Below are 24617 nucleotides of genomic sequence, written 5' to 3'. Positions count from 1 at the left end.
TAAGGGATATCATATAATATTTGTCTTTCTGTCTGACCACTCAGTATGGTAATCTCTAGGTCCAACCATATTGCTGGAAAGGGCATTATTATTTCCTTCTTTCCTATGGCTGAATAATATTCCATTTTATGTATTTATTTCTGTGTGTGTGTGTACATACACTGTATATTCTTCACCCATTCATCTGTCGATGGATATTTAGGTTGCCTCTATGTCTTCGCTATTGTTAATAATTCTGCAGAGAACATTGGGGTGCATGTTTCAAGATACAGTTTTATCTGGATATTTTATCCCCAGGAGTGGGGTTACTGAATCATGTGATAGCTCTGTTTTTAGTTTTTAACCAACTCCATACTGTTCTCCATAGTGACTGTAGCAATTTACATTCCCACCAACACTATAGGAGTGTTCCCTTCCCTCCACATCCTCTTCAGCATACGTTGTTTGTAGCCTTTTTAATGGTGATCATTCTGACCGGTGTGACATGATACCTTATTGTGGTTTGACTTTCATTTCTCTAGTACTTGGTGATGTTGAGCTTCTTTGCATATGATTTTTGGCCATCTGTATGTCTTCTTTGGAGAAATGTCTAATTAGATCTTCTGCCCATTTTTGATTGGCTTGTTTCTTTTTTTGATACTGAGCTACATGAGCTGTTTGTATATTTTGGAGATTAATCCCTTGTCAGTCACATTGTTTTTAAATATTTTCTCCCATTCTGTGGGTTGTCATTTCATTTTGTTCATGGCTTCCTTCCACTATTAATGTTCTTTAGAAAAGCTTTTAGTTAAAATATTCCTTAGAGTGTAAGTGGGTTTTTAGGTTTATTTTCTTATACTAACTAGGAAGATGTAAACTCTGAATTATGTAATAGTAAAATAGAAAGGTAGTAAATATTACATTACAGACACAAGCACACATACACCTACACATGCTGCTAACTGCTGCTGCTGCTAAGTCACTTCAGTCCTGTCTGACTCTGTGCGACCCCATAGACAGCAGCCCACCAGGCTCCCCTGTCCCTGGGATTCTCCAGGCAAGAACACTGGAGTGGGTTGCCATTTCCTTCTCCAATGCATGACAGTGAAAAGTGAAAGTGAAGTTGCTCAGTTGTGCCCCCGACTCTTAGCGACCCCATGGACTGCAGCCTACCAGGCTCCTCCATCCATGTATTTTCCAAACAGGAGTACTGGAGTGGGGTGCCATTGCCTTCTCCGACATACACATGGAATATGTACAAATATTTCAAAACCTAAGAGCGACTAGTGCGGAATTTTCTCACGTTTGTTTTATTTAGAATATTATTTGCCAAACTCCAGTGGTCAGTTTTCAGATTTGGAAAGTTTTAGGTGAATTATCTGTCAGAAGCAGAGAAGTCAGCATTCCTTAATATGCTTATTGATTTTACTGTGGCAGTAGATTAAGATCAGAATGAAAAGTGAACCCTTTTCTCTGAGGTATAATAGAGCCAGCCTGGGTAAATAGGATTCTTTTAAGTAGGAAGCACATACAATGCAATATTAGACAGATAAAGTTAAAAGATGGCTAAGGGAAGACTAGAAAAGTTCAAAATTAAATAAATGTATGTGATCCTTTGCTTAAAAAATCTGGCAGATATAAAACAAGATGACAAGTATTGAATAGAAATTAGAAAAAAATCTCTACCTGCCATCATAGTTCTTTAACTTTGAAAAAGCTACTTAACAGTTATTGATCTTGAGACCATTTAAGATTTGTGACTTAAAAAAAAGTACATCCATTCCCTGTAAGAAATGAGATATGTCTTTATAGCTTTGATATTTTAGCAGGAAAATTATATTTTATTTCTATTTTATTTTCTGTGCCTTAATGTAAACATGAGTCTGACTGCTAGAAACCAGATACCTAACACCCATAGGCATAGGGTACCTAACATAGGTACCTAACACCTTGTAGCTCATTGCTACAGGATATATGGTGTGATCATAATGGTAACCAGATATCATGGATCTTTTATTTGGGATTATGTTTTATAGCTTTAAGTGTTTTCCTGCCACTGGTAGTGAAGAAATCAAGAGTTGCAGCTTAATTGCTCAAAGTGGTGAAGGTTAAGGGAGCTATCTTTCCAATCCATAGAGGGACATTATTGCTGGAAAGAACCAGAAACTTGACTGACTTATCACCAAGCTGTGATAAGTTGAAGTTTGAAAAAACAAATATATATAAAATTAAACTTCCCATATCATAAAATTTTTTAAAACAGTCTCAGGTGGTAGAAGCTTGAACACTTTTATTAACATCATGGATGTTCATAACAGAAGAAATGGGGAGTTATAAATAAAGGTCATGCCATTCAGTTCAGTTCAGTGACTCAGTTGTGTCTGACTCTTTGTGACCCCGTGGACTGTAGCATGCCAGGCTTCCTTGTCCATCACCAACTCCCGGAGCCTGCTCAAACTCATGTCCTTTGAGTCAGTCATGCCATTAGATGCACAAAGATTTAGTGCCTGGAAAGTTTTGATGTGAATAGGAGTACTGCATGGGGGTTATTTGTAAGCTAATCCTAATGGTAGGGCTGCCATCAGTATTTATCACCTGCGGTCGATATATGGTGAGTACCCTATTAGGGAATTATTGACTGTTGATTGTTTTCTTTGCCTTGTAAATAATTGTTTAAAGATTGATTTAATCATATCTAAATTGTCAGCTGTATCTACTTAATAGTTCCTGCCCTAGAGCCACACATGGCCAACTCATCCATCCTTCAGGATTGGGCAAGTGATAGTCACTCTCTTCCTATTAATTCTACTTCCTTAGGGATAAACCTCAGTTTTATTTGGGAAGACAGTGTACACAAATAAATGACTACATTTTTTTTCAAAAATATTTTCCAGCAATTAGGTTTACCATGAAACTATTTTGGACACTGGTGTACAGATGGAAGTGTTGTGTGCAAAGCTTGGAAGTTGCCATCGAAGGACTTTACCCAGTTGCAAAAGGTGCCCTTTTGTCTTTGTTCATATATCCCATCTTGCTGTCAGGAATGAGTCTATGGCTGCTGGAGCTTTGACAGTGTTCAGGACCCTAAGTGGCCTTGAGTATGGCAATAACTTGATATGATGCTGAAACAGAGAAGTATAAAGAGCTTGAGTCCCTGGAAACCATGGGACTTTCAGGCCAGCTCTGGACCTTTACCTGTCAGCTTCATGTGAGAGAAATAAATGTTGAACAACTGTTATGTGGGATTTTCTATTTTTACACTCAAATTGGTTTCTAATTCTTACTGCTTAAAAATCAAAATGTCACACTAACTCTGAAATATAACACAGAGAGGGACTGAACACTTGAAACAGTAGAAAATTTTAGAAGATCACTATAGGACCTAGTCAAACAAAGATTTTAGTCCTTTCCCGGTCACTGTATGACAGTGTGTGTTTTGATAAATTACTGTCCCTCTCTGAGTATCATTTCCTTCTGTAAAAGTAGAGATCTGAATCCATTAGCACTAACATTGTATCCTTGACCATTTGAGAAGCATTGTCCTTGCAACCTGACTTCTAAAGAAAAGGTCAGGAAGAGGACAAAATGCTGAAGTCTAGCCAAAGCTTGCCTCTACTGGGAATCCATGCAGTGTGGAGGGGATTAACAGTTCCATCTCTCTTTCCAGAAGCAGCTGCATTAACTAACATCCACCTTGTAGAGCTCCATTGATGACATTCTCTTTCTCATCCTCAGTCTCCACAGGCAGCAGTCAACCTCAAATTACATGTAAAAATATGCAATCATGGTAATTAGAAGATGATATGGTAGCAGGTAATGAGATAGCAGAAGCTACAGGATATAGGGAAGGATTCTTAAAAATGGTAAATTCTGGAACAAATACATATTTCTGACAATGTGCTGTGAAGAGAACCTACCAGGCTACCACACCCTGAACAATATCTTGAGAATTTTACAGTAAGTACTTTGTCACATACATATTTAACTGAGAAACAGTCTCCTGATTCTAAAAGCTGCAGCTAAAATAGGGGTGGGTGAAATAATTTTATTTCTAGAGGGAGGTGTTTGGGCCAATGAAAGACGTGAGAACAGAAACCATTACAAGCCCACTGGCTTGCTGTTTGCATTCTGTTTAATATAAATTCAAATATTTAACAGCAGTTATATCAAGTTCTATTAATCCTAGATGAACGTCACAATATTTTGGATGTCTAGTTAAAGCATAACCATTCCAAACCTTTACTGTTAGTTTTCCCTTATATCTTCTTTGTCCATCCAGAGACTAGGAAGATGGGCTGAGAGAAAATAGACAAATGTTCAGCTTTGTTTCTTCCACCATTCCCTGTGATCTGCAGGCACTGGAGTTCCTTATGAACAAAATCAGCAGATTCCTTATTGCCCCTAAAGCAGGGAATAGCCTGCTTCTGATACCAAATGAACCATGTGAACCTTTCATCCCAGAGACCTCATTGAAGAATCACTGACATTTTCCCTGATTGTATCCATGTTAAGAGATGCAGGTATTTGAGTGAAGGCGCCCCTTAATTATTACCGTGGAGGTATTTGGGACTTAGTAATAACTCTTGGAATTTCTGTTTATGTGTCACCTAACTGTTCTCCCGAGAGTGCTGTCACTGATGTTACAAAGATGTTTCATGTTTTCTTAGCCTATAAGAATAATTACTGTAATAAGAGAAGATACAAAATAAATTTAAGTAGACATTAAGTTTACTTTATCATCTTATCTTATCCTTTTCTATAAATAAAGTGGAATTATGGATTCTACCATCAAGCCATACAAGTTTCTCTATTTTCTTAAGAAGAAGCCTGCCCTTCATTACTCTCTACATTTGTCTTTATCCTATCCAGAGCAGGCTATTCTTTGCTTCTTTGCTGGGGAAAACTGCCTTCTGTCCTCCACTTAGCTTCAACATCTCTTGGTCACGTCTTCTCCAAAATTCCAGTTTCTTAGGGTTGTTCTCACCTTAGTGACCCTTCAGTATTTGATTTAGACCAGTTTCCCCCACCAAAGTGGTTTCTGGGGAACAAGACTAATCTAATGATTCTGTGGAAGAAAAGGATGGTAGACCAAATATAAAAGTCACGCATTATATTCCATCACATGTGAGTAACAATGTGTGAATGCATTCAGGGAATTCTTTATGCATTCTTCAAAAAAAAAATTCTTGCATGCTGCAAGTATGTCAAATTCAAGTTAATTTTTGTGTCTCTTGCCATGAGACACAATTATTAATTTGCCAAATATTCACTTATCTATCTTCTTTCCTGTGAAGAGAATCCAGACTTTCCCTGTAGAAAGAGGAAACCCATCCTCAGGGGATGAATCATAAGTCAGTCATGGCTATCATCGCTTAGAGGAGGGATGATAATATGATGAAGTTTCAGCCAATGAGTTCTGAGGAAAATATCATGAGGAGAGGAACATTCCAAAATAAAATCTCCTTGGTCAGAAATCAGATAGATAAAAGCGAAAGGCTTTGTCTACCAGAGCTCTCCCTTCCTTCTCTATTGTTGTTCTTATTAATTGGTGGGGGCGGGTTGCTGCACTGGGTCTCTGTTGCTGCCTCTGGGCTTTCTCTAGTTGTGGTGAGCAGGGCTACTCTTCACTGTGGTGCACAGGCTTCTCACTGTGGCAGCTTCTCTCACTGCAGAGCATAGGCTCTAGAACGTTTGGGCTTCAGTAGTTGCAGCGTGGGGCTCAGTTGCTCCTTGGCATGTGGCATCTTCCCAGACTAGGGATCGAACCCACGTCCTGTGCATTGTTAGGTGGACTTCTAACCACTGGGCCACCAGAGAAGTCCTACCTCCCTTCCTTATCTTAATGTCATGTGGAGTGTGATGCCTAAAGCATCAGGAATCACCTTATGAATCTGACACAAAGGTGAAGAGAACATCAGGGAAAAAATCTAATGCCCTGGCATGGTTGCGTCACTAAACCAATCTGAAAACCAGGTACCTCCAGATTTATTTTGTGATTTTATTTTCTAAGTCACTGCTTATTTATTTATTGAAGTATAGTTGACTTACAGGGTTGTTTTAGTTTCAGGTATGCACAAAGTGATTCTGTTACACATATATATGTATCTATTTTTTCTTTTCAGATTCTTTCTCCTTATAGGTAATTACAAAATATTGAGTATGGTTCCCTGTGCTCTGCAGTAAATCCTTGTTGGTTCCAACTCACTAATAATTGAGTAATATACATCACTATAAGGTTACTTGTAGCCCAAAGTATCCTCACCTGTGACTTTCAGATACCAATGACACCTCAATATTTCTGCACATTTATATTGTACATGATGTGGTCTGATAAGATACATAAAAGAAAACATAGTTTCTTTCCTCATGGAATCTCGTAGCATGCAACAATGGTAATAATAAAAATGGGATGAGAGTTGAGTCACAGCAGAGAGTGATGGAGGACCCAAGAGAGAACTCTTTGCTGTGCTGGAGAGGATCAGGGGAAATTCCACAAAGCGGTTTGTATATAATACATCTGCATCTTGAAGCAGTATTAGGATTTAAATAAGCAAAGATAGGAGGCAGTACATAAGCTTATATTTAAATAAGAGAAGGCCACAGCGAAGTAAGTGCATTAGTCTGTAAAGTGGTTAAATAAATGTATTTACTGTAAATGGTCTGTAAAGTGGCCTGGGAAATGTATCTGGTCTGATAAACTTAGTTACATATGTATTTTGGAATAACTTGGATGTTTTCTGTGAGTGTGTCTCTGTCTGTCTGTCTATGCTTTAGGACACTTTGGAGGCTTTAAAATGCTACTTAGCTCAAATTTTACCTTCTCCCTTTCTATGGTACCACTCCAAGTTATTCTCTTATTTAACCATTTTGTTTTCTTCACAGTATGTATCTGTGTGTGTGTGTGTGTGTGTATAATATGCTGTGTGTGTGTGTGTGTGTGTGTGTGTTATAAGCATGTGTATGTCTGGGTACTTTTATGGTTGCATGTATATTTGTATGTAAACACACACGTGTGTGTGTGTGTATATATATATATATATATATGTATACGAGGTACTTATATGTTTATATATTAGGTTGTCAGACTTCTAAAACTGGTTTATCTCCTTAATTATTATGTATATAGCTTCTAAACTTTACAGCTAAAAAATGGTCATATGCTTCTTCTGTAGTTTTGCATTATCTGAATTAAATAATAGGAATTATTTACTGTGCAAAACTCTTATGAATTATCTTTTTTGCATTAACGCATAGTCATCAAATTCTTATTTACTTGAAATTTGAGCCATATGAAAGCTAAAACAGGCAGCATAGTTTTCCTCTTTTTTTTGTGAGGGGAAAAAGTAAATAAGAAATGTTTGTCAAGTAAGCCTCTTTCAGGGAATCAAAGGATCAGCACAGATTTGACTTCACCTTCTGGAATGTCTGCATCTGTAGTCTTATAAAATGAGAGTCAGAGTGCCTGCCGCCCTGCCAGACCCTGACCCTGAAAGTGGTTTCAGAATCGTTGAGAGAAGATTGCATCATATTCAGGAGCATTTTGCAGTACACTCTATTACGCTCTTGCTTTTTCACAACTGGAATTTACACAAAGGCTAGCTCATAGTTTGCTAAAATATTCAATTAACTATAATGCTTCATTTTCAACCATCCATAATAATCAAGTTTTTTTTTTTTTTTAACTATAATGTACTCAGGAAGGTGGCAATGGTTCTCAAACAGAAAATCAGTTTAGATTTAATTTCATTCTCTCCTGAAAAGCACTGTCTTCACTTTAAGGGTTTCCTGGCTGCATCCCTGTAAAGGACTGAGCCTTTTGGTAGCATTGTCATTGTGCTCTCTTCCTAGAGACCAGATGACTGAGGTGGCTGGGAACACACTGAGCTTTGGGTAAGTGGGAAAGTTGGCAGGTAGAAAAGAAAAACAGATGAGATAGAGAGGCCACAAGACAATAAAAAAGATCTCCTCTTATTTTCACGTTGTGACCACATTGCTGTGACTGTGGTGGTCCCTTTGCCCCGACAAACCTGATGCCCAGTGGTTCTCAACCACAGCAATTTTGAACTGCCTCCCTGCTCCCTAATGCCACACACACACACACACACACGGATACTTTGCATTGTCTGCAGTCATTTCTGATTATGAAAACTGCTAGATACACTACTATTATCTGGGGACAGAGGTCAGGGATACTCCTGAATAGCCTACACTGCACATGATGGCCCTTCTTCCTACCACACAAAGAATTATCTGACCCCGACATCAGTAGTACCAAGGTCAAGAGAAGTCATTCTGTAGAGATTTGACATTTATCCGTTGGAGAAACACCTTAAAATAGCTAGGGCATGGAAGCAACCCAGATGTCCATTGGCAGATGAATGGATAAGGAAACTATGGTACGTATACACAATAGAATATTACTGAGCTATAAAAAGGAATGCATGTGAGTCAATTCTAATGAGGTGGATGGAAGTGGAGCCTATTATACAGAGTGAAGTAAGTCAGAAGAGAAACACAAATACTGTATATTAACACACACACACATATATATAGAATTTAGAAAGACAGTAACCATGATCCTATATGCAAGGCAGCAAAAGAAACACAGGTAAAGAACAGACTTTTGGACTCTGTGGGAGAAGGCAAGGGTGAGATGATTTGAGAGATTAGCATTGAAACAGGTACATTACCATATGTAAAATAGATGGCCAGTGAAAGTTTGATGCATGAAGCAGGGCACCCAAAGTCAGTGCTCTGGGACAACCTAGAGGGATAAGCTAGGGAGAGATGTGGGAGGGGGGCTCAGGATGGGGGAACACATGCACACCCTTAGCTGATTCATGTTGATATATGGCAAAAACCATCACAATATGTAAAGTAATTACCCTCCAGTTAAAATAATTAATTTAAAAAAAAGTCAGCCCTTTGGGTTTGAAACCAAACCTCTAGGTGTAAATCTGAACCTCAGAGGCCGAAAGAGACCTACGATCATTTCTAATGTATTAAGAAATGCTAAGTATTTATGTTGATTACTTTTTGTTTCTTAATATATGATTGTGTATAGGAATACTGGACAGAAAGAAATATTTCATAGACATGTAAGATTAGTATGAACCCTGAAAGGTCGTAACAGTTATTTCTGTGCTTTTCTTCTCTTTTTGCTTCAAATATATGCTAGTGATTTCTGTGGTGCCATGTTGGGAGGGAAATTTTGCTTTGTCCATTGTCATTTTATGTTATGGAAAGATAGGTAGAAGTGTTTCTCTAATCTACAGAAGGCCTCAGAAAGCCCGTTTACATGCTGCACACACACACACACACACACACACACACACACACACACACACGTGCAACCCCTCACACACTTGTAACCAGAGTGCCTATCTAAGTAGATAGCACCGGACAGAACAGCCCTGTATGTGACTATGATATGTACCATTTTCATTTGGAAATAAGTCATGTTTTCCCTGAGGTACATCTTAGGTCCGTCTGATTAACTTCATTTTATGGATAGAGAAATAATCCTGGAGAGTTTGTCTGACCTGATGGCAGGTCCAGGTGTTTCTGTTTTGGCTGCTATAAACCACCCTGGAGTTACAGTTTTCTCTTGATCTTGTGTTTGAAATGGGGAGAGACAAGTTTTATCTCCAGTCTTGTTTCTAAGATTTGCCACCTGTGAGATGTGAAGGCTTTCCTCCTTTCCCCCAGCAAAATCATCTTCATTGTCATCACTAACCACAGGCTTAGATTATTATCTCTCAGACATTTTGGTAAGAATGTTTCTTTTGTCTGTTAATTCTGACCTTGCCTCAATACTGCATCTCTCGTGTTCATTCACCTTGGCCTGGATCATGTGTGATTCCCTCTGTCAACCATGTAGCTAAAGGAATCCTGTGTTTTTGTTGATCAGCTCTTGTCACACAAAGCATGTGGACCCTTCTGTACGGTCATCTCTATGCAAGCTACAGGAACTCAGTGATGTGGAAGGCAAAATAGTCACTATTTGTGGTAATATGTGTATCCGTTACATTGTTTAGTCACTAAGTCATGTCTGACTCTTATGACCCGAACTGGAAGACCCGAACTGGACGACCTGGATGGTAGCCTGCCAGGCTCCTCTGTTCATGGGATTCTGTAGGCAAGAATACTGCAGTGGGTTGCCATTTCCTTCTCCAGGAGATCTTCCCGACACAGGGATCAAACTCCCATCTCCTGCTTGGCCAGTGGGTTCTTTACCACTGTGCCACCTAGGAAGCACGTGTCTATTATAGGGTGTTGCAGAATTCCATGGAATTCTATATGTAAAGTACTGCATACCCCAAAGCCTGGTAAACAGATATTTAATCAATCTATAATAAAAATAACATTCTTTGAAATATGCTGCTGCTGCTAAGTCACTTCAGTTGTGTCCGACTCTGTGCGACCCCATAGATAGCATAGATGGCAGCCCACCAGGCTCCCCTGTCCCTGGGATTCTCCAGGCAAGAACACTGGAGTGGGTTGCCATTTCCTTCTCCAATGCATGAAAGTGAAAAGTGAAAGTGAAGTCACTCAGTCGTGTCTGACTCTTAGCAACCCCATGGACTGTAGCCCACCAGGCTCCTCCATCCATGGGATTTTCCAGGCAAGAGTACTGGAGTGGAGTGCCATTGCCTTCTCCATTGAAATATGCATTAGACTTATTTGCCTTGCAATCTATGCATAAAATTACTTGGTTCCAAGAAGATGGTTACTACCACTTATAGAATATTGAAGGTATTTGGTGTCATGCAATTAAAGAAATAAAAGGCAAAGGAAAAAGAGCTGTAATATTTGATGATAAACTCTGTCATGAGTAATTTAAAGTTGAGTGAGATTCCAGACTTTAAATGCATTCAAAAGTATTAGTCATTCCTCAGTACTTTGAAATAAAGAACACTATCAAAAATCAGAATTGAAACCCACCCATCCTAATGTGAGCAGAGGTGTTATCTAGGGAAGATATACGTATAAATCATGGAGAGTGATGCTTCAAAGAATGAACCTGAAAGGATTATTTCACCATTTCTTCCTTTTCAGGGGGATCCATATCAATAAAGTTTAATAAGAACTAAGAGTAGAATTACTGCCAGCTGTGAATTTAATAGTGCCCCACTGGGAGTTCATTAATATCTCAATAGGTACACTGAAGCATTATCTTAATTGCTCATGATACTTCCAAAAATTGCCTTTTACAAGTTTTGTGGAAACTGCCCTCTGGAACAAGTGTTAGTACATTTTAGATTGCCTTTCTTTACTGTGCAAATTCCCCAGGAACATGGAACCATAAACCTCATTTACTTTTCCAAAAGTAAGAAGTTCCCAGGTGACTTTGTTATAAGCACTTCCCTTATAGCATAAACAAGAAGAAGCTCAAAATGTGTGAAACAGTTTCAGATCTTTGATTTCTTTCTGTGTAAATGCAATGGTTCTTTCATTTTTATAAATACTTAGGCATTTCCTTTTTTTGATGGCAATCAAATTTGTGTCAGAATCCTGGCAGGAAGAATTTGGATGTTTAAAGTATTTATATTATTCTAATCTGGTCCACATCTGGATTTGGGTTTTTGACAGATGTTGAGACTAAGATGATAACTGCAGGATTGTATTTCCAAGCCCATGGGATCCCTTTGCCTTTAGAGTGATTATGGAATAAAACTAAATTTAGAAGGAGTCTATCTTGACAACACTTGGAAAGTGAAAGTGCTTCATAGCAAGGTTGTCTTGCAGAGTTAGCCTGAACTCTGGGTACTGTGGTGTATGTTGCTTGGAGTCGTCCAGTCTCAGACATAAGAGGAGGGGAAAAAAAAAAAAAAACAGAATGAACAGTCCCTAAGTGACTCCCTAGGTCTCTTTATCTTTGAACCCTGTCTGTGTCAGCATATCCTATATTCCAGTGATGAAGAGGGGAATCCAAGGGGAAAATGTGCCAGGAAAAAGAAAGAATAAGAACAGCGCTTGCTGCTGTGACTGTCGTTGCCCCTGAAAGCCACTGCTTGCAGGCAAAGGCCACTCACAAGTGTTGAGGGTCCCTATGGCAGTAACAACCCTATGCATGAACCACTCTGTTCCCTCCTGATTATTCCATTCATTACTTTACTGGCTTTCCCTTTCATTCAGTAAATAATGATAAGGTTCATATTCTATACCCAGTGCAGTGTATCTAGTAGTGATAAAATGATGAAGAAGGTCTTTGACCCTCCACAGGGGCCAGTATACTCCAGGAAAGATGCAAACAACAAACAGATAATTTTAATAAGTTGTGACACTTGTTATCAAAGAAAACGAGTGCTCTAAGATAACCCGTCAGTTGACTCATGCTTTCTAGGCAAATATGAGAGAGATTAGGAGGGAGCCTTGAGCACCGCTTAGTGACTGGTGTGTGCCACTGATTGGATAGAATTTAACTTTGGAAGATTCCTTCAGTTCAGTTGCTCAGATCAGATCAGATCAGTCCCTCAGCCGTGTCCGACTCTTTGCGACCCCATGAATTGCAGCACGCCAGGCCTCCCTGTCCATCATCAACTTCCAGAGTTCACTGAGACTCACGTCCATCGAGTCAGTGATGCCATCCAGCCATCTCATCCTCTGTCGTCCCCTTCTCCTCTTGCCCCCAATCCCTCCCAGCATCAGAGTCTTTTCCAATGAGTCAACTCTTTGCATGAGGTGGCCAAAGTACTGGAGTTTCAGCTTTAGCATCATTCCTTCCAAAGAGATCCCAGGGCTGATCTCTTCAGAATGGACTGGTTGGATCTCCTTGCAGTCCAAGGGACTCTCAAGAGTCTTCTCCATCACCAACTCCTGGAGCTTGCTCAAACTCATGTCCATCGAGGCAGTGATGCCATACAACCATCTCATCCTCTGTCATCCACTTCTCCTCCTTCTTTCAGTCTTTCCCAGCATCAGGGTCTTTTCCAATGAGTCAGTTCTTTGAATCAGGTGGCCAAAGTATAGGAGCTTCAGTCCTTCAAATGAATATTCGGGACTGATTTCCTTTAGGGTGGACTGGTTGGATCTCCTTGCAGTCCAAGGGACTCGAAAGAGTCTTCTCCAACACCACAGTCCAAAAGCATCAATTCTTTGGTGTGCACCTTTCTTTATAGTCCAACTCTCACATCCATAGAGGATTACTGGAAAAACTATAGCTTCAACTAAACAGGCCTTTGTTGGCAAAGTAATGTCTCTGCTTTTTAATATGCTATCTAGGTAGGTCATAGCTTTTCTTCCAAGGAGCAAGGGTCTTCTAATTTCATGGCTATGGTGATTTTGGAGCCCAAGAAAATAAAGTCTGCCACTATTTACTCTGTTTCCCCATCTGTTTGCCATGAAGTGATGGGACCAGATGTCATGATCTTCGTTTTCTGAATGTTAAGCTTTAAGCCAACTTTTTCACTCTCCTCTTTCTCTTTCATCAAGAGGCTTTTTAGTTCCTCTTCACTTCTGCCATAAGGGTGGTATCATCTGCGTATCAGAGGTTATTGATATTTCTCCTGGCAAAATTGATTCCACCTTCAGTCTACCTAAATTCAGTCAACATAATCACTTGTATTCAGTCACTTCAGTTAAGTTGCTCAGTCATGTCTGACTCTTTGCAACCCCATGGACTGCAGCACGCCAGGCCTCCCTGTCCATCACTAATTCCCAGAGTTTACCCAAATTCATGTCCATCAAGTCAGTGATGCCATCCAACCGTCTCATCCTCTGTAGTCCCCTTCTCCTCCCGCCTTCAATCTTTCCCAGCATCAGGGTCTTTTCCAATGAGTCAGTTCTTTGCATCAGGTGGCCAAAGTATTGGAGTTTCAGCTTCAGCATCAGTCCTTCCAATAAATATTCAGGACTGATTTCCTTTAGGATGGACCGGTTGGATCTCCTTGCAGTCCAATCACTTGTGTTGGTGAGACACAAATATTGATGAATTGAAAGTTTTTTATAGTGTGGAGAAGATGTAAGTTATCTATATATCCATTTTAACTATCTTGAAAGTATTTTTCCCTTAACCTATTTCTTAGATTTATAGAGATTCTTGGTGTGTGTTAGACACTCAGTTGTGTCCAACTTTTTGCAACCCGATGGACTGTAGCCTGCCAGACTCCTCTGTCCATGGGGATTCTCCAGGGAAGAATATTGGAGTGGGTTGCCAGTCCCTTCTCCATGGGATTTTCCCAACCCAAGGAACGAGCCCTGGTCTCCTGCATTGCAGACGGATTCTCTACTGTATGAGCCATGAGGGAAGCCATCATAGAAATCCTTAAATGTGCATAAATATTTCAAAAGTTAAATAGAGTGAATTGGGCCTTTATTCTCCTCCTTTAAGAATAATACACAAACTGGAGAAATTTTACATGTGATGACTTGAAGGATTATGGTTTTTATTTCTTTTACTGTTTGGCTTTCACTGTTTAAAAAGGGTCAGGAAAATTGACTTCTACATAGATTTTTGAATGATAACTTTGAGGTACGAGATGATTTTAACCTGATTTGGCATTCATCATTAATAAAACCATTTTTGTGTGATGGACAAATTTTTATTAAAAGTAAAGAATAACAATGAGATGAAAATGTAGTTCTATGATAAAGATGAAAAGTGTTTTTGGTTTTTAAATCAGAGAAAGGAAAGCTCAAAGGGAGATGGGATTATTTTTATATAGCAGAAGTGTGATTATACTAAATTGTCTTCATCAAAAGATTAGTTCTGCATTTCTAAAGGAGACTGGCAACAGGGTAGAGTTTCTATAGCAGAAAAAGAAAGTATATCTTACCAAGTGGAGTGTGTCAGTTAATCACTAAAGATGACTAGTAAGAATTTGGTCAGTTTCAGCTACCAGTTATAATAAGCAGTTCAAACATTTTGTAGGCTTAAACATTTGTTTGAAAACAGGTAATTACATACACAGAATAACAGTTGATAAGTAATAGCATATTTTATAGATTACATACATTCTTACTGTTTTTCATCTCTTATTGCTGCTGGGAATTTCTTTATATGGCCATATTTTTATCTCAGAAATGAAATCTGTTCATTCATTCCTTATTCTAGGATCATTATATGTATAATATACAAATAAGTATAACTGAATATAGGATGTGTATGTGTGATCGTAAAGGAACCCTGTGAGTCTTAAGCCAGTAGGTGTTTCTTATTTGTAATGAAAGGGATAAACCACAGACAGCAACCATTTCAAAGGGTATTGAGGAAATAAATCTGCTACACTAGGATTGTCATTACTAAAATTTGGGGTGAAGTTTAGAAAATGCATTTGCGTTGGAGGCATTTCACAGCTGCAATGTTTTACAGCAGCTACATAAATGCAAATTTAAGTAGAGAGTGGATGTATCTTTATTAGTCCTCCTTCAAAGGTAGAAAGGGATTTTGGCAAGGAAGTCATCTGTGCAACCACACAAAGATTTTGCATTTCCCCAAGTTGAAATTGATGGAATTGTACTGCCATGCTTGGCTTCTTCTCTTTTTATTTCTTGTAAGAAAAGTATTTTTCTTGCTGCTCCCCTTCTTTCCTTTAATTTTTGCCCAAAGCCTTTATTCAGTTGATATTTTTTTCACTTAAAATTTATAACCCCTCAATGAAACATAGGATACTCAATCTATTTACATATTTGTATAATCTTTAATAAGACACCTAAATAAAATGTTTGAACAATAGTCTAAGAGTGACCTGTAAGATTATTTTCAGTGGCTCTAGAGTAGGTGCTGTGCATGAAACGTGACTTACACTCCACTAATATACTACTCTTCCTTCTTTTATGCTTATTATTAATAAGTTTTAGCAGTAATTTAGCAAAGTATAATAGTTAAGAGTTCAGAAGTTTGCATTGGGTTAAGTTTGAATATGGCTCTTTCTTACAAGTTTGTGACCTGAAGCAAGCTTATATTCTATTTTTAAGGCTCAATTTCCTCTTTCATAAAATGATTTAATAATTGTATGACATGAAGTGAAAATGTTAGTCACTCAGTCGTACTGGACTTTTTGCAACACCATAGACTGTCTCCTCTGTCCTAAATGATTCTCCAGGCAAGGATTCTAGAGGGGTAGGCATTTCCATCTGCAAGGGATCTTCCTAACCTAACCCAGGGATCAAACCCAGATCTCTTGCATTGCAGGCAGATTCTTTACCATCTGAGCCACCAGGGAAGCCCTAGTGTAGTATAAAAAGTATAATGAAGAATGTTTACTGATGGTTAGATAAGGGGATGCATATAGAACTTTCAGTGATAACCAACAAAGACCCATTGCATAGCACAGGGAGCTATACTCAATATTTTGTGTTAATCTGTAAGGGAAAAGGATCTGAAAAGGAATATATTTATGTGTGTATATCCCATGGACTGTAGCCTGCCAGGATCTTCTGTTCATAGATTTCTCCAGGAAAGAATAATGGAGTGGGTTGCCGTTACCTTCTCCAGGGCATCTTCCTGACCCAGGAATTGAACCATGGTCTCCTGCATTGCACGCAGATTCTTTACTGTCTGAGCCAACAGGGAAACCCTATATATGCACACATAGGTGTGTGTGTATGTTTGTGTATCTAAACTACTGTGCTGTAAAGAATCCACCTGCAATGCGGGAGACCTGGATTTGATCCCTGGGTTGGGAAGATCCCCTGGAGAAGGGAAAGGCTACCCACTCCAGTATTCTGGCCCAGAGAATTCCATGGAATGTATAGTCCATGGGATTGCAAAGAGTCAGACACAACTGAGTGACATTCACTTCACACATATGAAACTAACATGATATTGTAAATAAGCTATATTTCAACAAAAAAAATGAATAAAACAAAATCCCTCTCTAAACTTTTAGAATATTCCTGTTACATGATGAAGATTTAAATAAATACTAAATATTATTTCTAAAGCAATAATACTAGGAATATGTAAACATTTTTTAGGACAGTAAGTGAAATGCTTTTGCTAGTGTGTCACAGAGAAAATGGGAAGTCAAATGTAGAAAATGGATAAATATATTAAGAAAACACATGATTTTCTCTATTTGATTGTTGATACCCCATGTAATAAGTGCCCACACTGTTCCAGGAATCACACTAAGCAATCCCCATTTGTTATTCCAATGCAATCTTATTCTAATTAATAATGTAACCAACTCAATGAAGTGAAATACCCAGTAAACACAAGTGAAGAGAAACATCAGGCTTCTATTCCATATATTCTAAATACAAAATCCCATTTTCTTTCCATTGCCCTTCATTCCCCCTGTAAGTGAGAAATTACTCAAATGAAGACCATCAGGAGACTTGGAGACTTGCTCAAAACTGGCTTTGGAGTTGAGCTGTAGGAGTTGCTTGTATATTTTTGAGATTAGTTGTTTGTCGGTTGCTTCATTTGCTATTATTTTCTCCCATTCTGAAGGCTGTCTTTTCACCTTGCTAATAGTTTCCTTTGATGTGCAGAAGCTTTTAAGGTTAATTAGGTCCCATTTGTTTATTTTTGCTTTTATTTCCAATATTCTGGGAGGTGGGTCATAGAGGATCCTGCTGTGATGTATGTCGGAGAGTGTTTTGCCTATGTTCTCCTCTAGGAGTTTTATAGTTTCTGGTCTTACGTTTAGATCTTTAATCCATTTTGAGTTTATTTTTGTGTATGGTGTTAGAAAGTGGTCCAGTTTCATTCTTTTACAAGTGGTTGACCAGATTTCCCAGCACCACTTGTTAAAGAGATTGTCTTTAATCCATTGTATATTCTTGCCTCCTTTGTCAAAAATATACAAGCAACTCCTACAGCTCAACTCCAGAAAAATAAACGACCCAATCAAAAAATGGGCCAAAGAACTAAATAGACATTTCTCCAAAAAAGACATACAGATGGCTAACAAACACATGAAAAGATGCTCAACATCACTCATTATCAGAGAAATGCAAATCAAAACCACTATGAGGTACCATTTCACACCAGTCAGAATGGCTGCGATCCAAAAGTCTACAAATAATAAATGCTGGAGAGGGTGTGGAGAAAAGGGAACCCTTTTACACTGTTGGTGGGAATGCAAACTAGTACAGCCACTATGGAGAACAGTGTGGAGATTCCTTAAAAAACTGGAAATAGAACTGCCTTATGATCCAGCAACCCCACTGCTGGGCATACACACTGAGGAAACCAGAAGGGAAAGAGACACGTGTACCCCAATGTTCATCGCAGCACTGTTTATAATAGCCAAGACATGGAAGCAACCTAGATGTCCATCAGCAGATGAATGGATAAGAAAGCTGTGGTACATATACACAATGGAGTATTACTCAGCCATTAAAAAGAATACATTTGAATCAGTTCTAATTAGGTGGATGAAACTGGAGCCTATTATACAGAGTGAAGTAAGCCAGAAGGAAAAACATAAATACAGTATACTAACGCATATATATGGAATTTAGAAAGATGGTAACAATAACCCGGTGTACGAGACAGCAAAAGAGACACTGATGTATAGAACAGTCTTATGGACTCTGTGGGAGAGGGAGAGGGTGGGAAGATTTGGGAGAATGGCAATGAAACATGTAAAATATCATGTAGGAAACGAGTTGCCAGTCCAGGTTCGATGCATGATGCTGGATGCTGGGGGCTGGTGCACTGGGACGGCCCAGAGGGATGGTATGGGGAGGGAGGAGGGAGGAGGGTTCGGGATGGGGAGCACATGTATACCTGTGGCGGATTCATTTTGATATTTGGCAAAACTAATACAATTATGTAAAGTTTAAAAATAAAATAAAATTAGAGAAAAAAAAAAAAAAAACTGGCTTTGGATTTTGAGGCAGAAATGGAGAGCCTGCTCCTAGTGGTCATAAATCAGAACTGCATCAGGGACCGGCTGCATGGGAAAGTTCAGTTCAGTTCAGTCGCTCAGTCGTGTCCGACTCTTTGCGACCCCATGAATCGCAGCACACCAGGCCTCCCTGTCCATCACCAGCTCCTGGAGTTCATTCAGGATAGCATCACTCACGTCCATCGAGTCAGTGATGCCATCCAGCCATCTCATCCTCTGTCGTCCCCTTCTCCTCTTGCCCCCAATCCCTCCCAGCATCAGAGTCTTTTTCAGTGAGTCAACTCTTCCCATGAGTGGCCAAAGTACTGGAGTTTCACATGGGAAATGGTGGGTCATCTATTCCCAAGTGGTTCAGTTCAGTTCATTTCAGGCTTAGTCATGTCTGACTCTTTGTGGCCCCATGGACTGTAGCATGCCAGGCCTCCTTGCCCATCACCAACTCCTGGAGTTTACCCAGACTGCAATGGCACCCCACTCCAGTACTCTTGCCTGGAAAATCCCATGGATGGAGGAGCCTGGTAGGCTGTAGTCCATGGGGTCGCTAAGAGTTGGACACGACTGAGCAACTTCACTTTCACTTTTCATTTTCATGCATTGGAGAAGGAAATGGCAACCCACTCCAGTGTTCTTGCCTGGAGAATACCAGGGATGGTGGAGCCCGGTGGGCCTCCATCTCTGGGGTCGCACAGAGTCAGACACAAATGAAGCAACTTAGCAGCAGCAGCAGCAGCAGCAGCAGCATGTCCATTGAGTCAGTTATGCCATCCAATCATCTCATTCTCTGTTGTGTTTCCCAACATCAGGCTCTTTTCCAATGAGGCAGTTCTTTGCATCATGTGGCCAAAGTATTGGAGTTTCAGCTTCAATATCAGTCCTTCCAATGAACACTCAGGACTGATCTCCTTTATGATGGACTGGTTGGATCTCCTTGCAGTCCAAGGGACACTCAAGAGTCTTCTCCAACACCACAGTTCAAAAGCATCAAATCTTTGGCAGTCAGCTTTCTTTATGGTCCAACTCTAATCTGGAAAAACCATATCTTTGACTAGATGGACCTTTGTTGGCAAAGTAATGTCTCTGCTTTTTAATATGCTGTCTAGGTTGATCATAACTTTCCTTCCAAAGAGTAAGCGTCTTCTAATTTCATGGCTGCAGGCACCATCCCAGGTGGCTCAGTGGTAAAAAATCCACCTGCCTATGCAGGAGACACAGGTTTAATCCCTGAGTAGTGAAGATCCCCTGGAGTGGGAAATGGCACCCCATTCCAGTATTCTTGCCTGGAGAATCCCATGGACAGAGGAGCCTGAAGGGCTACAGTCCATAGGGTCTCAAAGAGTCAGACATGACTTAGTGACTAATCAGGCATGCAATACTGTTAGGACCACGAGACCTGCTAAGTCACTTCAGTCGTGTCTGACTCTGTGCGACCACATAGATGGCAACCCACTGGGCTTCCCTGCCCCTGGGATTCTCCAGGCAAGAATACTGGAGTGGGTTGCCATTTCCTTCTCCAATGCATGAAAGTGGAAAGTGAAAGTGAAGTCGCTCAGTCGTGTCCGACTCTTCACAACTCCATGGACTGCAGCCTACCAGGCTCCTCCGCCCATGGGATTTTCCAGGCAAGAGTACTGGAATGGGGTGCCATTGCCTTCTCTGACAAGACCTGACTACAATGCTAACCTAGAGAGGTTGGTGGAGAAACTTGCTTTATAGAAGTGGTAACCAGCTTTAAACAATAGCAAATGGGTAAGCTTTAGGCCAAATGCCCTCAAAGGAGAAAAATACATTAGTACTGGGTAGAATTTTCAGGGCTCAAAGAAATAACTTGAGTATAGCTTTGATGTCTTTGGGGCAAAGAGTTGGACTGTTGGTCTTTGAGCAAATATTGAAACCGGTTTTTAGATACATGAGATAACCTTATGCTACAGCAGGGATAAATCCTAGGAGAGTTACAACTGGAGTTTTGTAGAAGTTGGCCATTCTTACTGATAGGTAAATTGTACCTTTCATGGTCTACTGCATGCTATTGTTAAGAGAAAGAACTGCAGTGTATTGCATTGTAAAAACAACTAGCCTAGAGATCCTGGAGTTAGACCCTAAGCTATGTTCCTCATCTATGGCTGTTTCGGGTCTTTCCCTAGTGTATTTGTGATCCCAGGTAAACATTTTTTTTCTAGGCTTCTTTCTATGCACAATTGGCTTTAACTAAGATCACTATATCAGGACTACTCAGGTATTGCAATCTCACATGATCCTGGGACATAAATATTTTGCCAGCCAAGAGGAGTATTCTGTTCATTAGACTGCACTCTTGGAACCAGGGTCTTGGTATAGGATGACTCATATAGACACAAGTTCTAGAATTCTTGAGACATTTGGTTAATCACATGTGAAGCTGAGGGTCAGATAATTCTGCAAAGGGAAAAAAATAGGAAATCAGAGGTCACTGTCATTCAATCAAGACTGTCAGCCTCTCTCAGCATCCAAATGGGAGCTAAAAAAATTTTGAGAAAGGCCTTCCAAAGTGCATAAGCCATTGAAGGGATGGTGGGGCAGGGAACCCTCTTGCCTTGGTCTTAGGGCATTAGTGATCTACTTCATAATGTTCTTATGAAAAATAAATAACGCATGAAGCTTGCTTAGATATTTCCTCACAGGTGATCAGCACTCAGTCAATGTTAGATAGCTAATTACATCCACAAACATTCTCAAGATGTGTCAAATAAATCAACCTTTATATACCAGATAGGCTGTCCTGTCTTTTGTTTGTATTAGTGTATAGTAACTAAAGCATTATTCACAATGTTAGAATGGTTATATATTTTTTCTCTTAACCACCATGATGTAAGTAATTCCCACTCCATTCCCATTCCTTTCTCCAAGAGGAGAAAAATAAAAGGTCATAACACAAAAATAGATGCATTTGGTTGCATTTAGGTGGTTTACACTTTCATGCAGTGTTTGGCAAGCACACATCCTCTTTGGAGCTCAAGACCTGTATTTTAAGTAAATTGTCGTAAGTACAAATGAAACTCTCCCATCTTGATGGTGCCCTCATGTAGCGCTTTCTTGTCTTTTCAGATCCCCCAGATTAGTTATGCATCGACGGCACCCGAGTTAAGTGATGACCGACGCTATGATTTCTTCTCTCGTGTGGTCCCTCCCGATTCCTTTCAAGCCCAGGCCATGGTAGACATCGTGAAGGCCCTGGGTTGGAATTACGTGTCTACTCTCGCATCGGAAGGAAGTTACGGAGAGAAAGGTGTGGAATCCTTCACCCAGATTTCCAAAGAGGCAGGTAGGATGAGATCACAGTGATCAAGATGACCTCTCTAAATGTCTGTGGCTTTAGGCTTCTTTCCACCATTAGTGAACACTGTTGACCATAACCCTGTTCCTACCTTCACATTCCCCATTGCCGGTGAAGCGAATCTACAGAGTCCTCATTTATAGCACGTTGTGATTTGGAAGATAATATTTTCAAAGATGTGAAACTGAAATGCCTTAAAAGTGGAAGAAGTAGAGAGAAAATAATAGGTACTAAAATTGCTGTCTGACTTCTGTGCAATAGCTGGTAGTGTGGATTAGATTATCTCTAAGGAAAATAAGCAAATGTGGCTGAATATGCCTCTTCATGTGCCCTTGCTCTTTGCCCCTCTCCAAAATGAAGAGACTTGCTTAAATTATGAAAACCCAACTACAGTCACACTGGGCTTTGAAGGTGAGTGATGGTAAGGGCTCTGAATGACTTGGCCAAAACAAATTAAATGAATTATCCAGGCAGTAGAGTGTACTTAGATATCCTTTGAAACTGTAGATTCTTTTGAGACAGTTCTATTAGAAAGCATTTGGAGAAGGTTCTTTTATGTTTGCTTATTAAACTCAAAATGGAAGGTGATGGGTTCAAATGTTTGACGGATTTTGTAAAAATGAGACATAATCTTCAAACTTAAGAATCGTGACAATGCATCTGCTGGCTTCCCCATATGGAAATGTTGAATCTAGTAAATATAGATTTTTTTTTTTTAAATTGCATGCTTCGATATTCCTAAAAAGTTTTTAGGCTAAAGTCTGGTCCTTGGTTTTGGTGGTAAGGATATTATCCAAACTGTCATTTATCAGAATAGTTAACTAACTGTAAGGCCAACAAACAGAGCAGTAGAAACAGAGGTTCTTTTCGTGAGGATAGGTGCCATAAATCCTGAAGACATGGCTTGGAGCATTTGACTTTCAGTCTATGTCCTCAGACATACGATGCTCCAGCATATGGATGGTGTGTCTGTACATGGCTGCTGAAAGAAGGGAGCCATGACTTCTTTATGAATCTTGTGCTTCTTACTCAGAGCCTTATCATTATGTCTCATCTGAAAATGTCACTGGAGGGCTGGGTGATTATACTCTTCCTTCTGGCTGAAATCCTGTTACTCTCAGCACCTTTGACTGCATAGCTCCTAATGATTTACAGGGTTCATCCCTAATGCCATTTCTAGGTCCATACACACGTGTATACAAAAGCTTCTGGGTTCTGTCAGTTTGGTCTTGTGTTTCTAGTGACCTCTTCCACACCAGTTATCACCAGTTAGCATAATTTGTTGTTGCTGTCATTTTCTCTCTTGCCCCATAGACTCTAAAAGAGAATGTGTCTTTCTGAGTCACTGTTGTACTCCCAGCTACACTGTTTCTAAGGGAAACATTTCTGGAGTGATTCAGTGGGAAACTTTCTGATTAAGAAATAAGTCTTAACTCTGGCCTTGTGTCTTCCATGCTGTGATTTATAAGACTCATTAACAGCTGAATTCATGACTCTTTTGAGAACAGCCTAACCACTTTTGATAACTATGCATTTCTTTCTTTCTTTGTTTCTTTGACTTCTGCTTTAACGAAAATAATGTTAGAGGCTGACTTAAAGGCATATCTAAAATATGGGCATAATAACCAATAGGTAGAATAAAATGAAGAGAAAATATGGGTAAAGTAGTAAGATAAAGCTCAGAAATAAAGTTCAGATACCATCTTGTCCTATAGAATTTCCACAGGTGAATCTCAAATTTAATACTGAACTTTGTACTGGACAAAGCAAAGGGTACTACCCACTTTGCTGCAAAATGTGCAGTGTTCAAAAGGCCAAAATCATGTTGAATGTTTAGTAAAGGACAGGATCAAGACAAATGTTGGCCTTTATAAAAGTCTGTATTCTATAGTCAGGTCAGTGCTGAGTTTCCAATGGTTGTTTATACTTGGTGAAAACTTTACATATACAAAGTCTGCTGTATCTGACTCTTCAAAAAGGAAAGGACCTTGTAATATGACCTGAACTCCCCAGCTTATCATTTTAGCTAATCATACATTGAAATGACCCAGCTCAAAATAAAATTATTGGCAGCCATTTGGGATAAAACCCTTCAATCTGAAAGCCTTTGAATTTGGGTATGAGGGTAACTAAAAAGCCAGCTGCAGAAATGCCAGAAAACACTGTGAGTTCAAGTAATATCTTGCAATAAGTTCTTCTTCATTATGACAGTTGACATGCATTTATATTAAATTTCATTGGAACCATACCATATGTACAATGAATTTAAGTAAATTCATGTGTGTGCTTAACAGACACCCCAGCATTCAACTCCCTCCTTTCTCCCCAAGAAAGGAGGAAAAAAGAGGAGGGAAACTTATAATTGAAGTGGTGTGTGATAAGCCTGCTCACTCAATATGTGTATTTCTTAGGAAAAAAATGTGAGATGGGAAGCATGATTCCATCATTTCTTAGGTGGGTGTCACTTCTGTGGGCTGCTCATATTGTGAGCACGTTGCCAACTCAAAGGTGATTCCAGTGTATAG

General features: G+C 39.5%; 1 protein-coding gene across 3 annotated transcripts in view; it reads left to right on the top strand.

The window, feature by feature from the left end:
* Positions 1-24617, top strand: part of GRM7 (glutamate metabotropic receptor 7) — a 940532-nt gene that overhangs the window by 271006 nt on the left and 644909 nt on the right. For all 3 annotated transcript variants that reach the window (XR_009492289.1, NM_001076055.3, XM_024982891.2), the window contains exon 2: positions 21864-22080. Coding sequence is in view for 2 of the 3 variants with exons in the window: in NM_001076055.3 (NP_001069523.3) it covers positions 21864-22080 (217 nt within the window). In the remaining variant the exon portion in view is untranslated. The remainder of the gene's footprint in view (positions 1-21863; positions 22081-24617) is intronic.

Source organism: Bos taurus, chromosome 22 (assembly GCF_002263795.3).
Source record: "Bos taurus isolate L1 Dominette 01449 registration number 42190680 breed Hereford chromosome 22, ARS-UCD2.0, whole genome shotgun sequence".
Taxonomy (NCBI): Eukaryota; Metazoa; Chordata; class Mammalia; order Artiodactyla; family Bovidae; genus Bos; species Bos taurus.
This window is presented reverse-complemented; position numbering and strand designations above follow the sequence as displayed.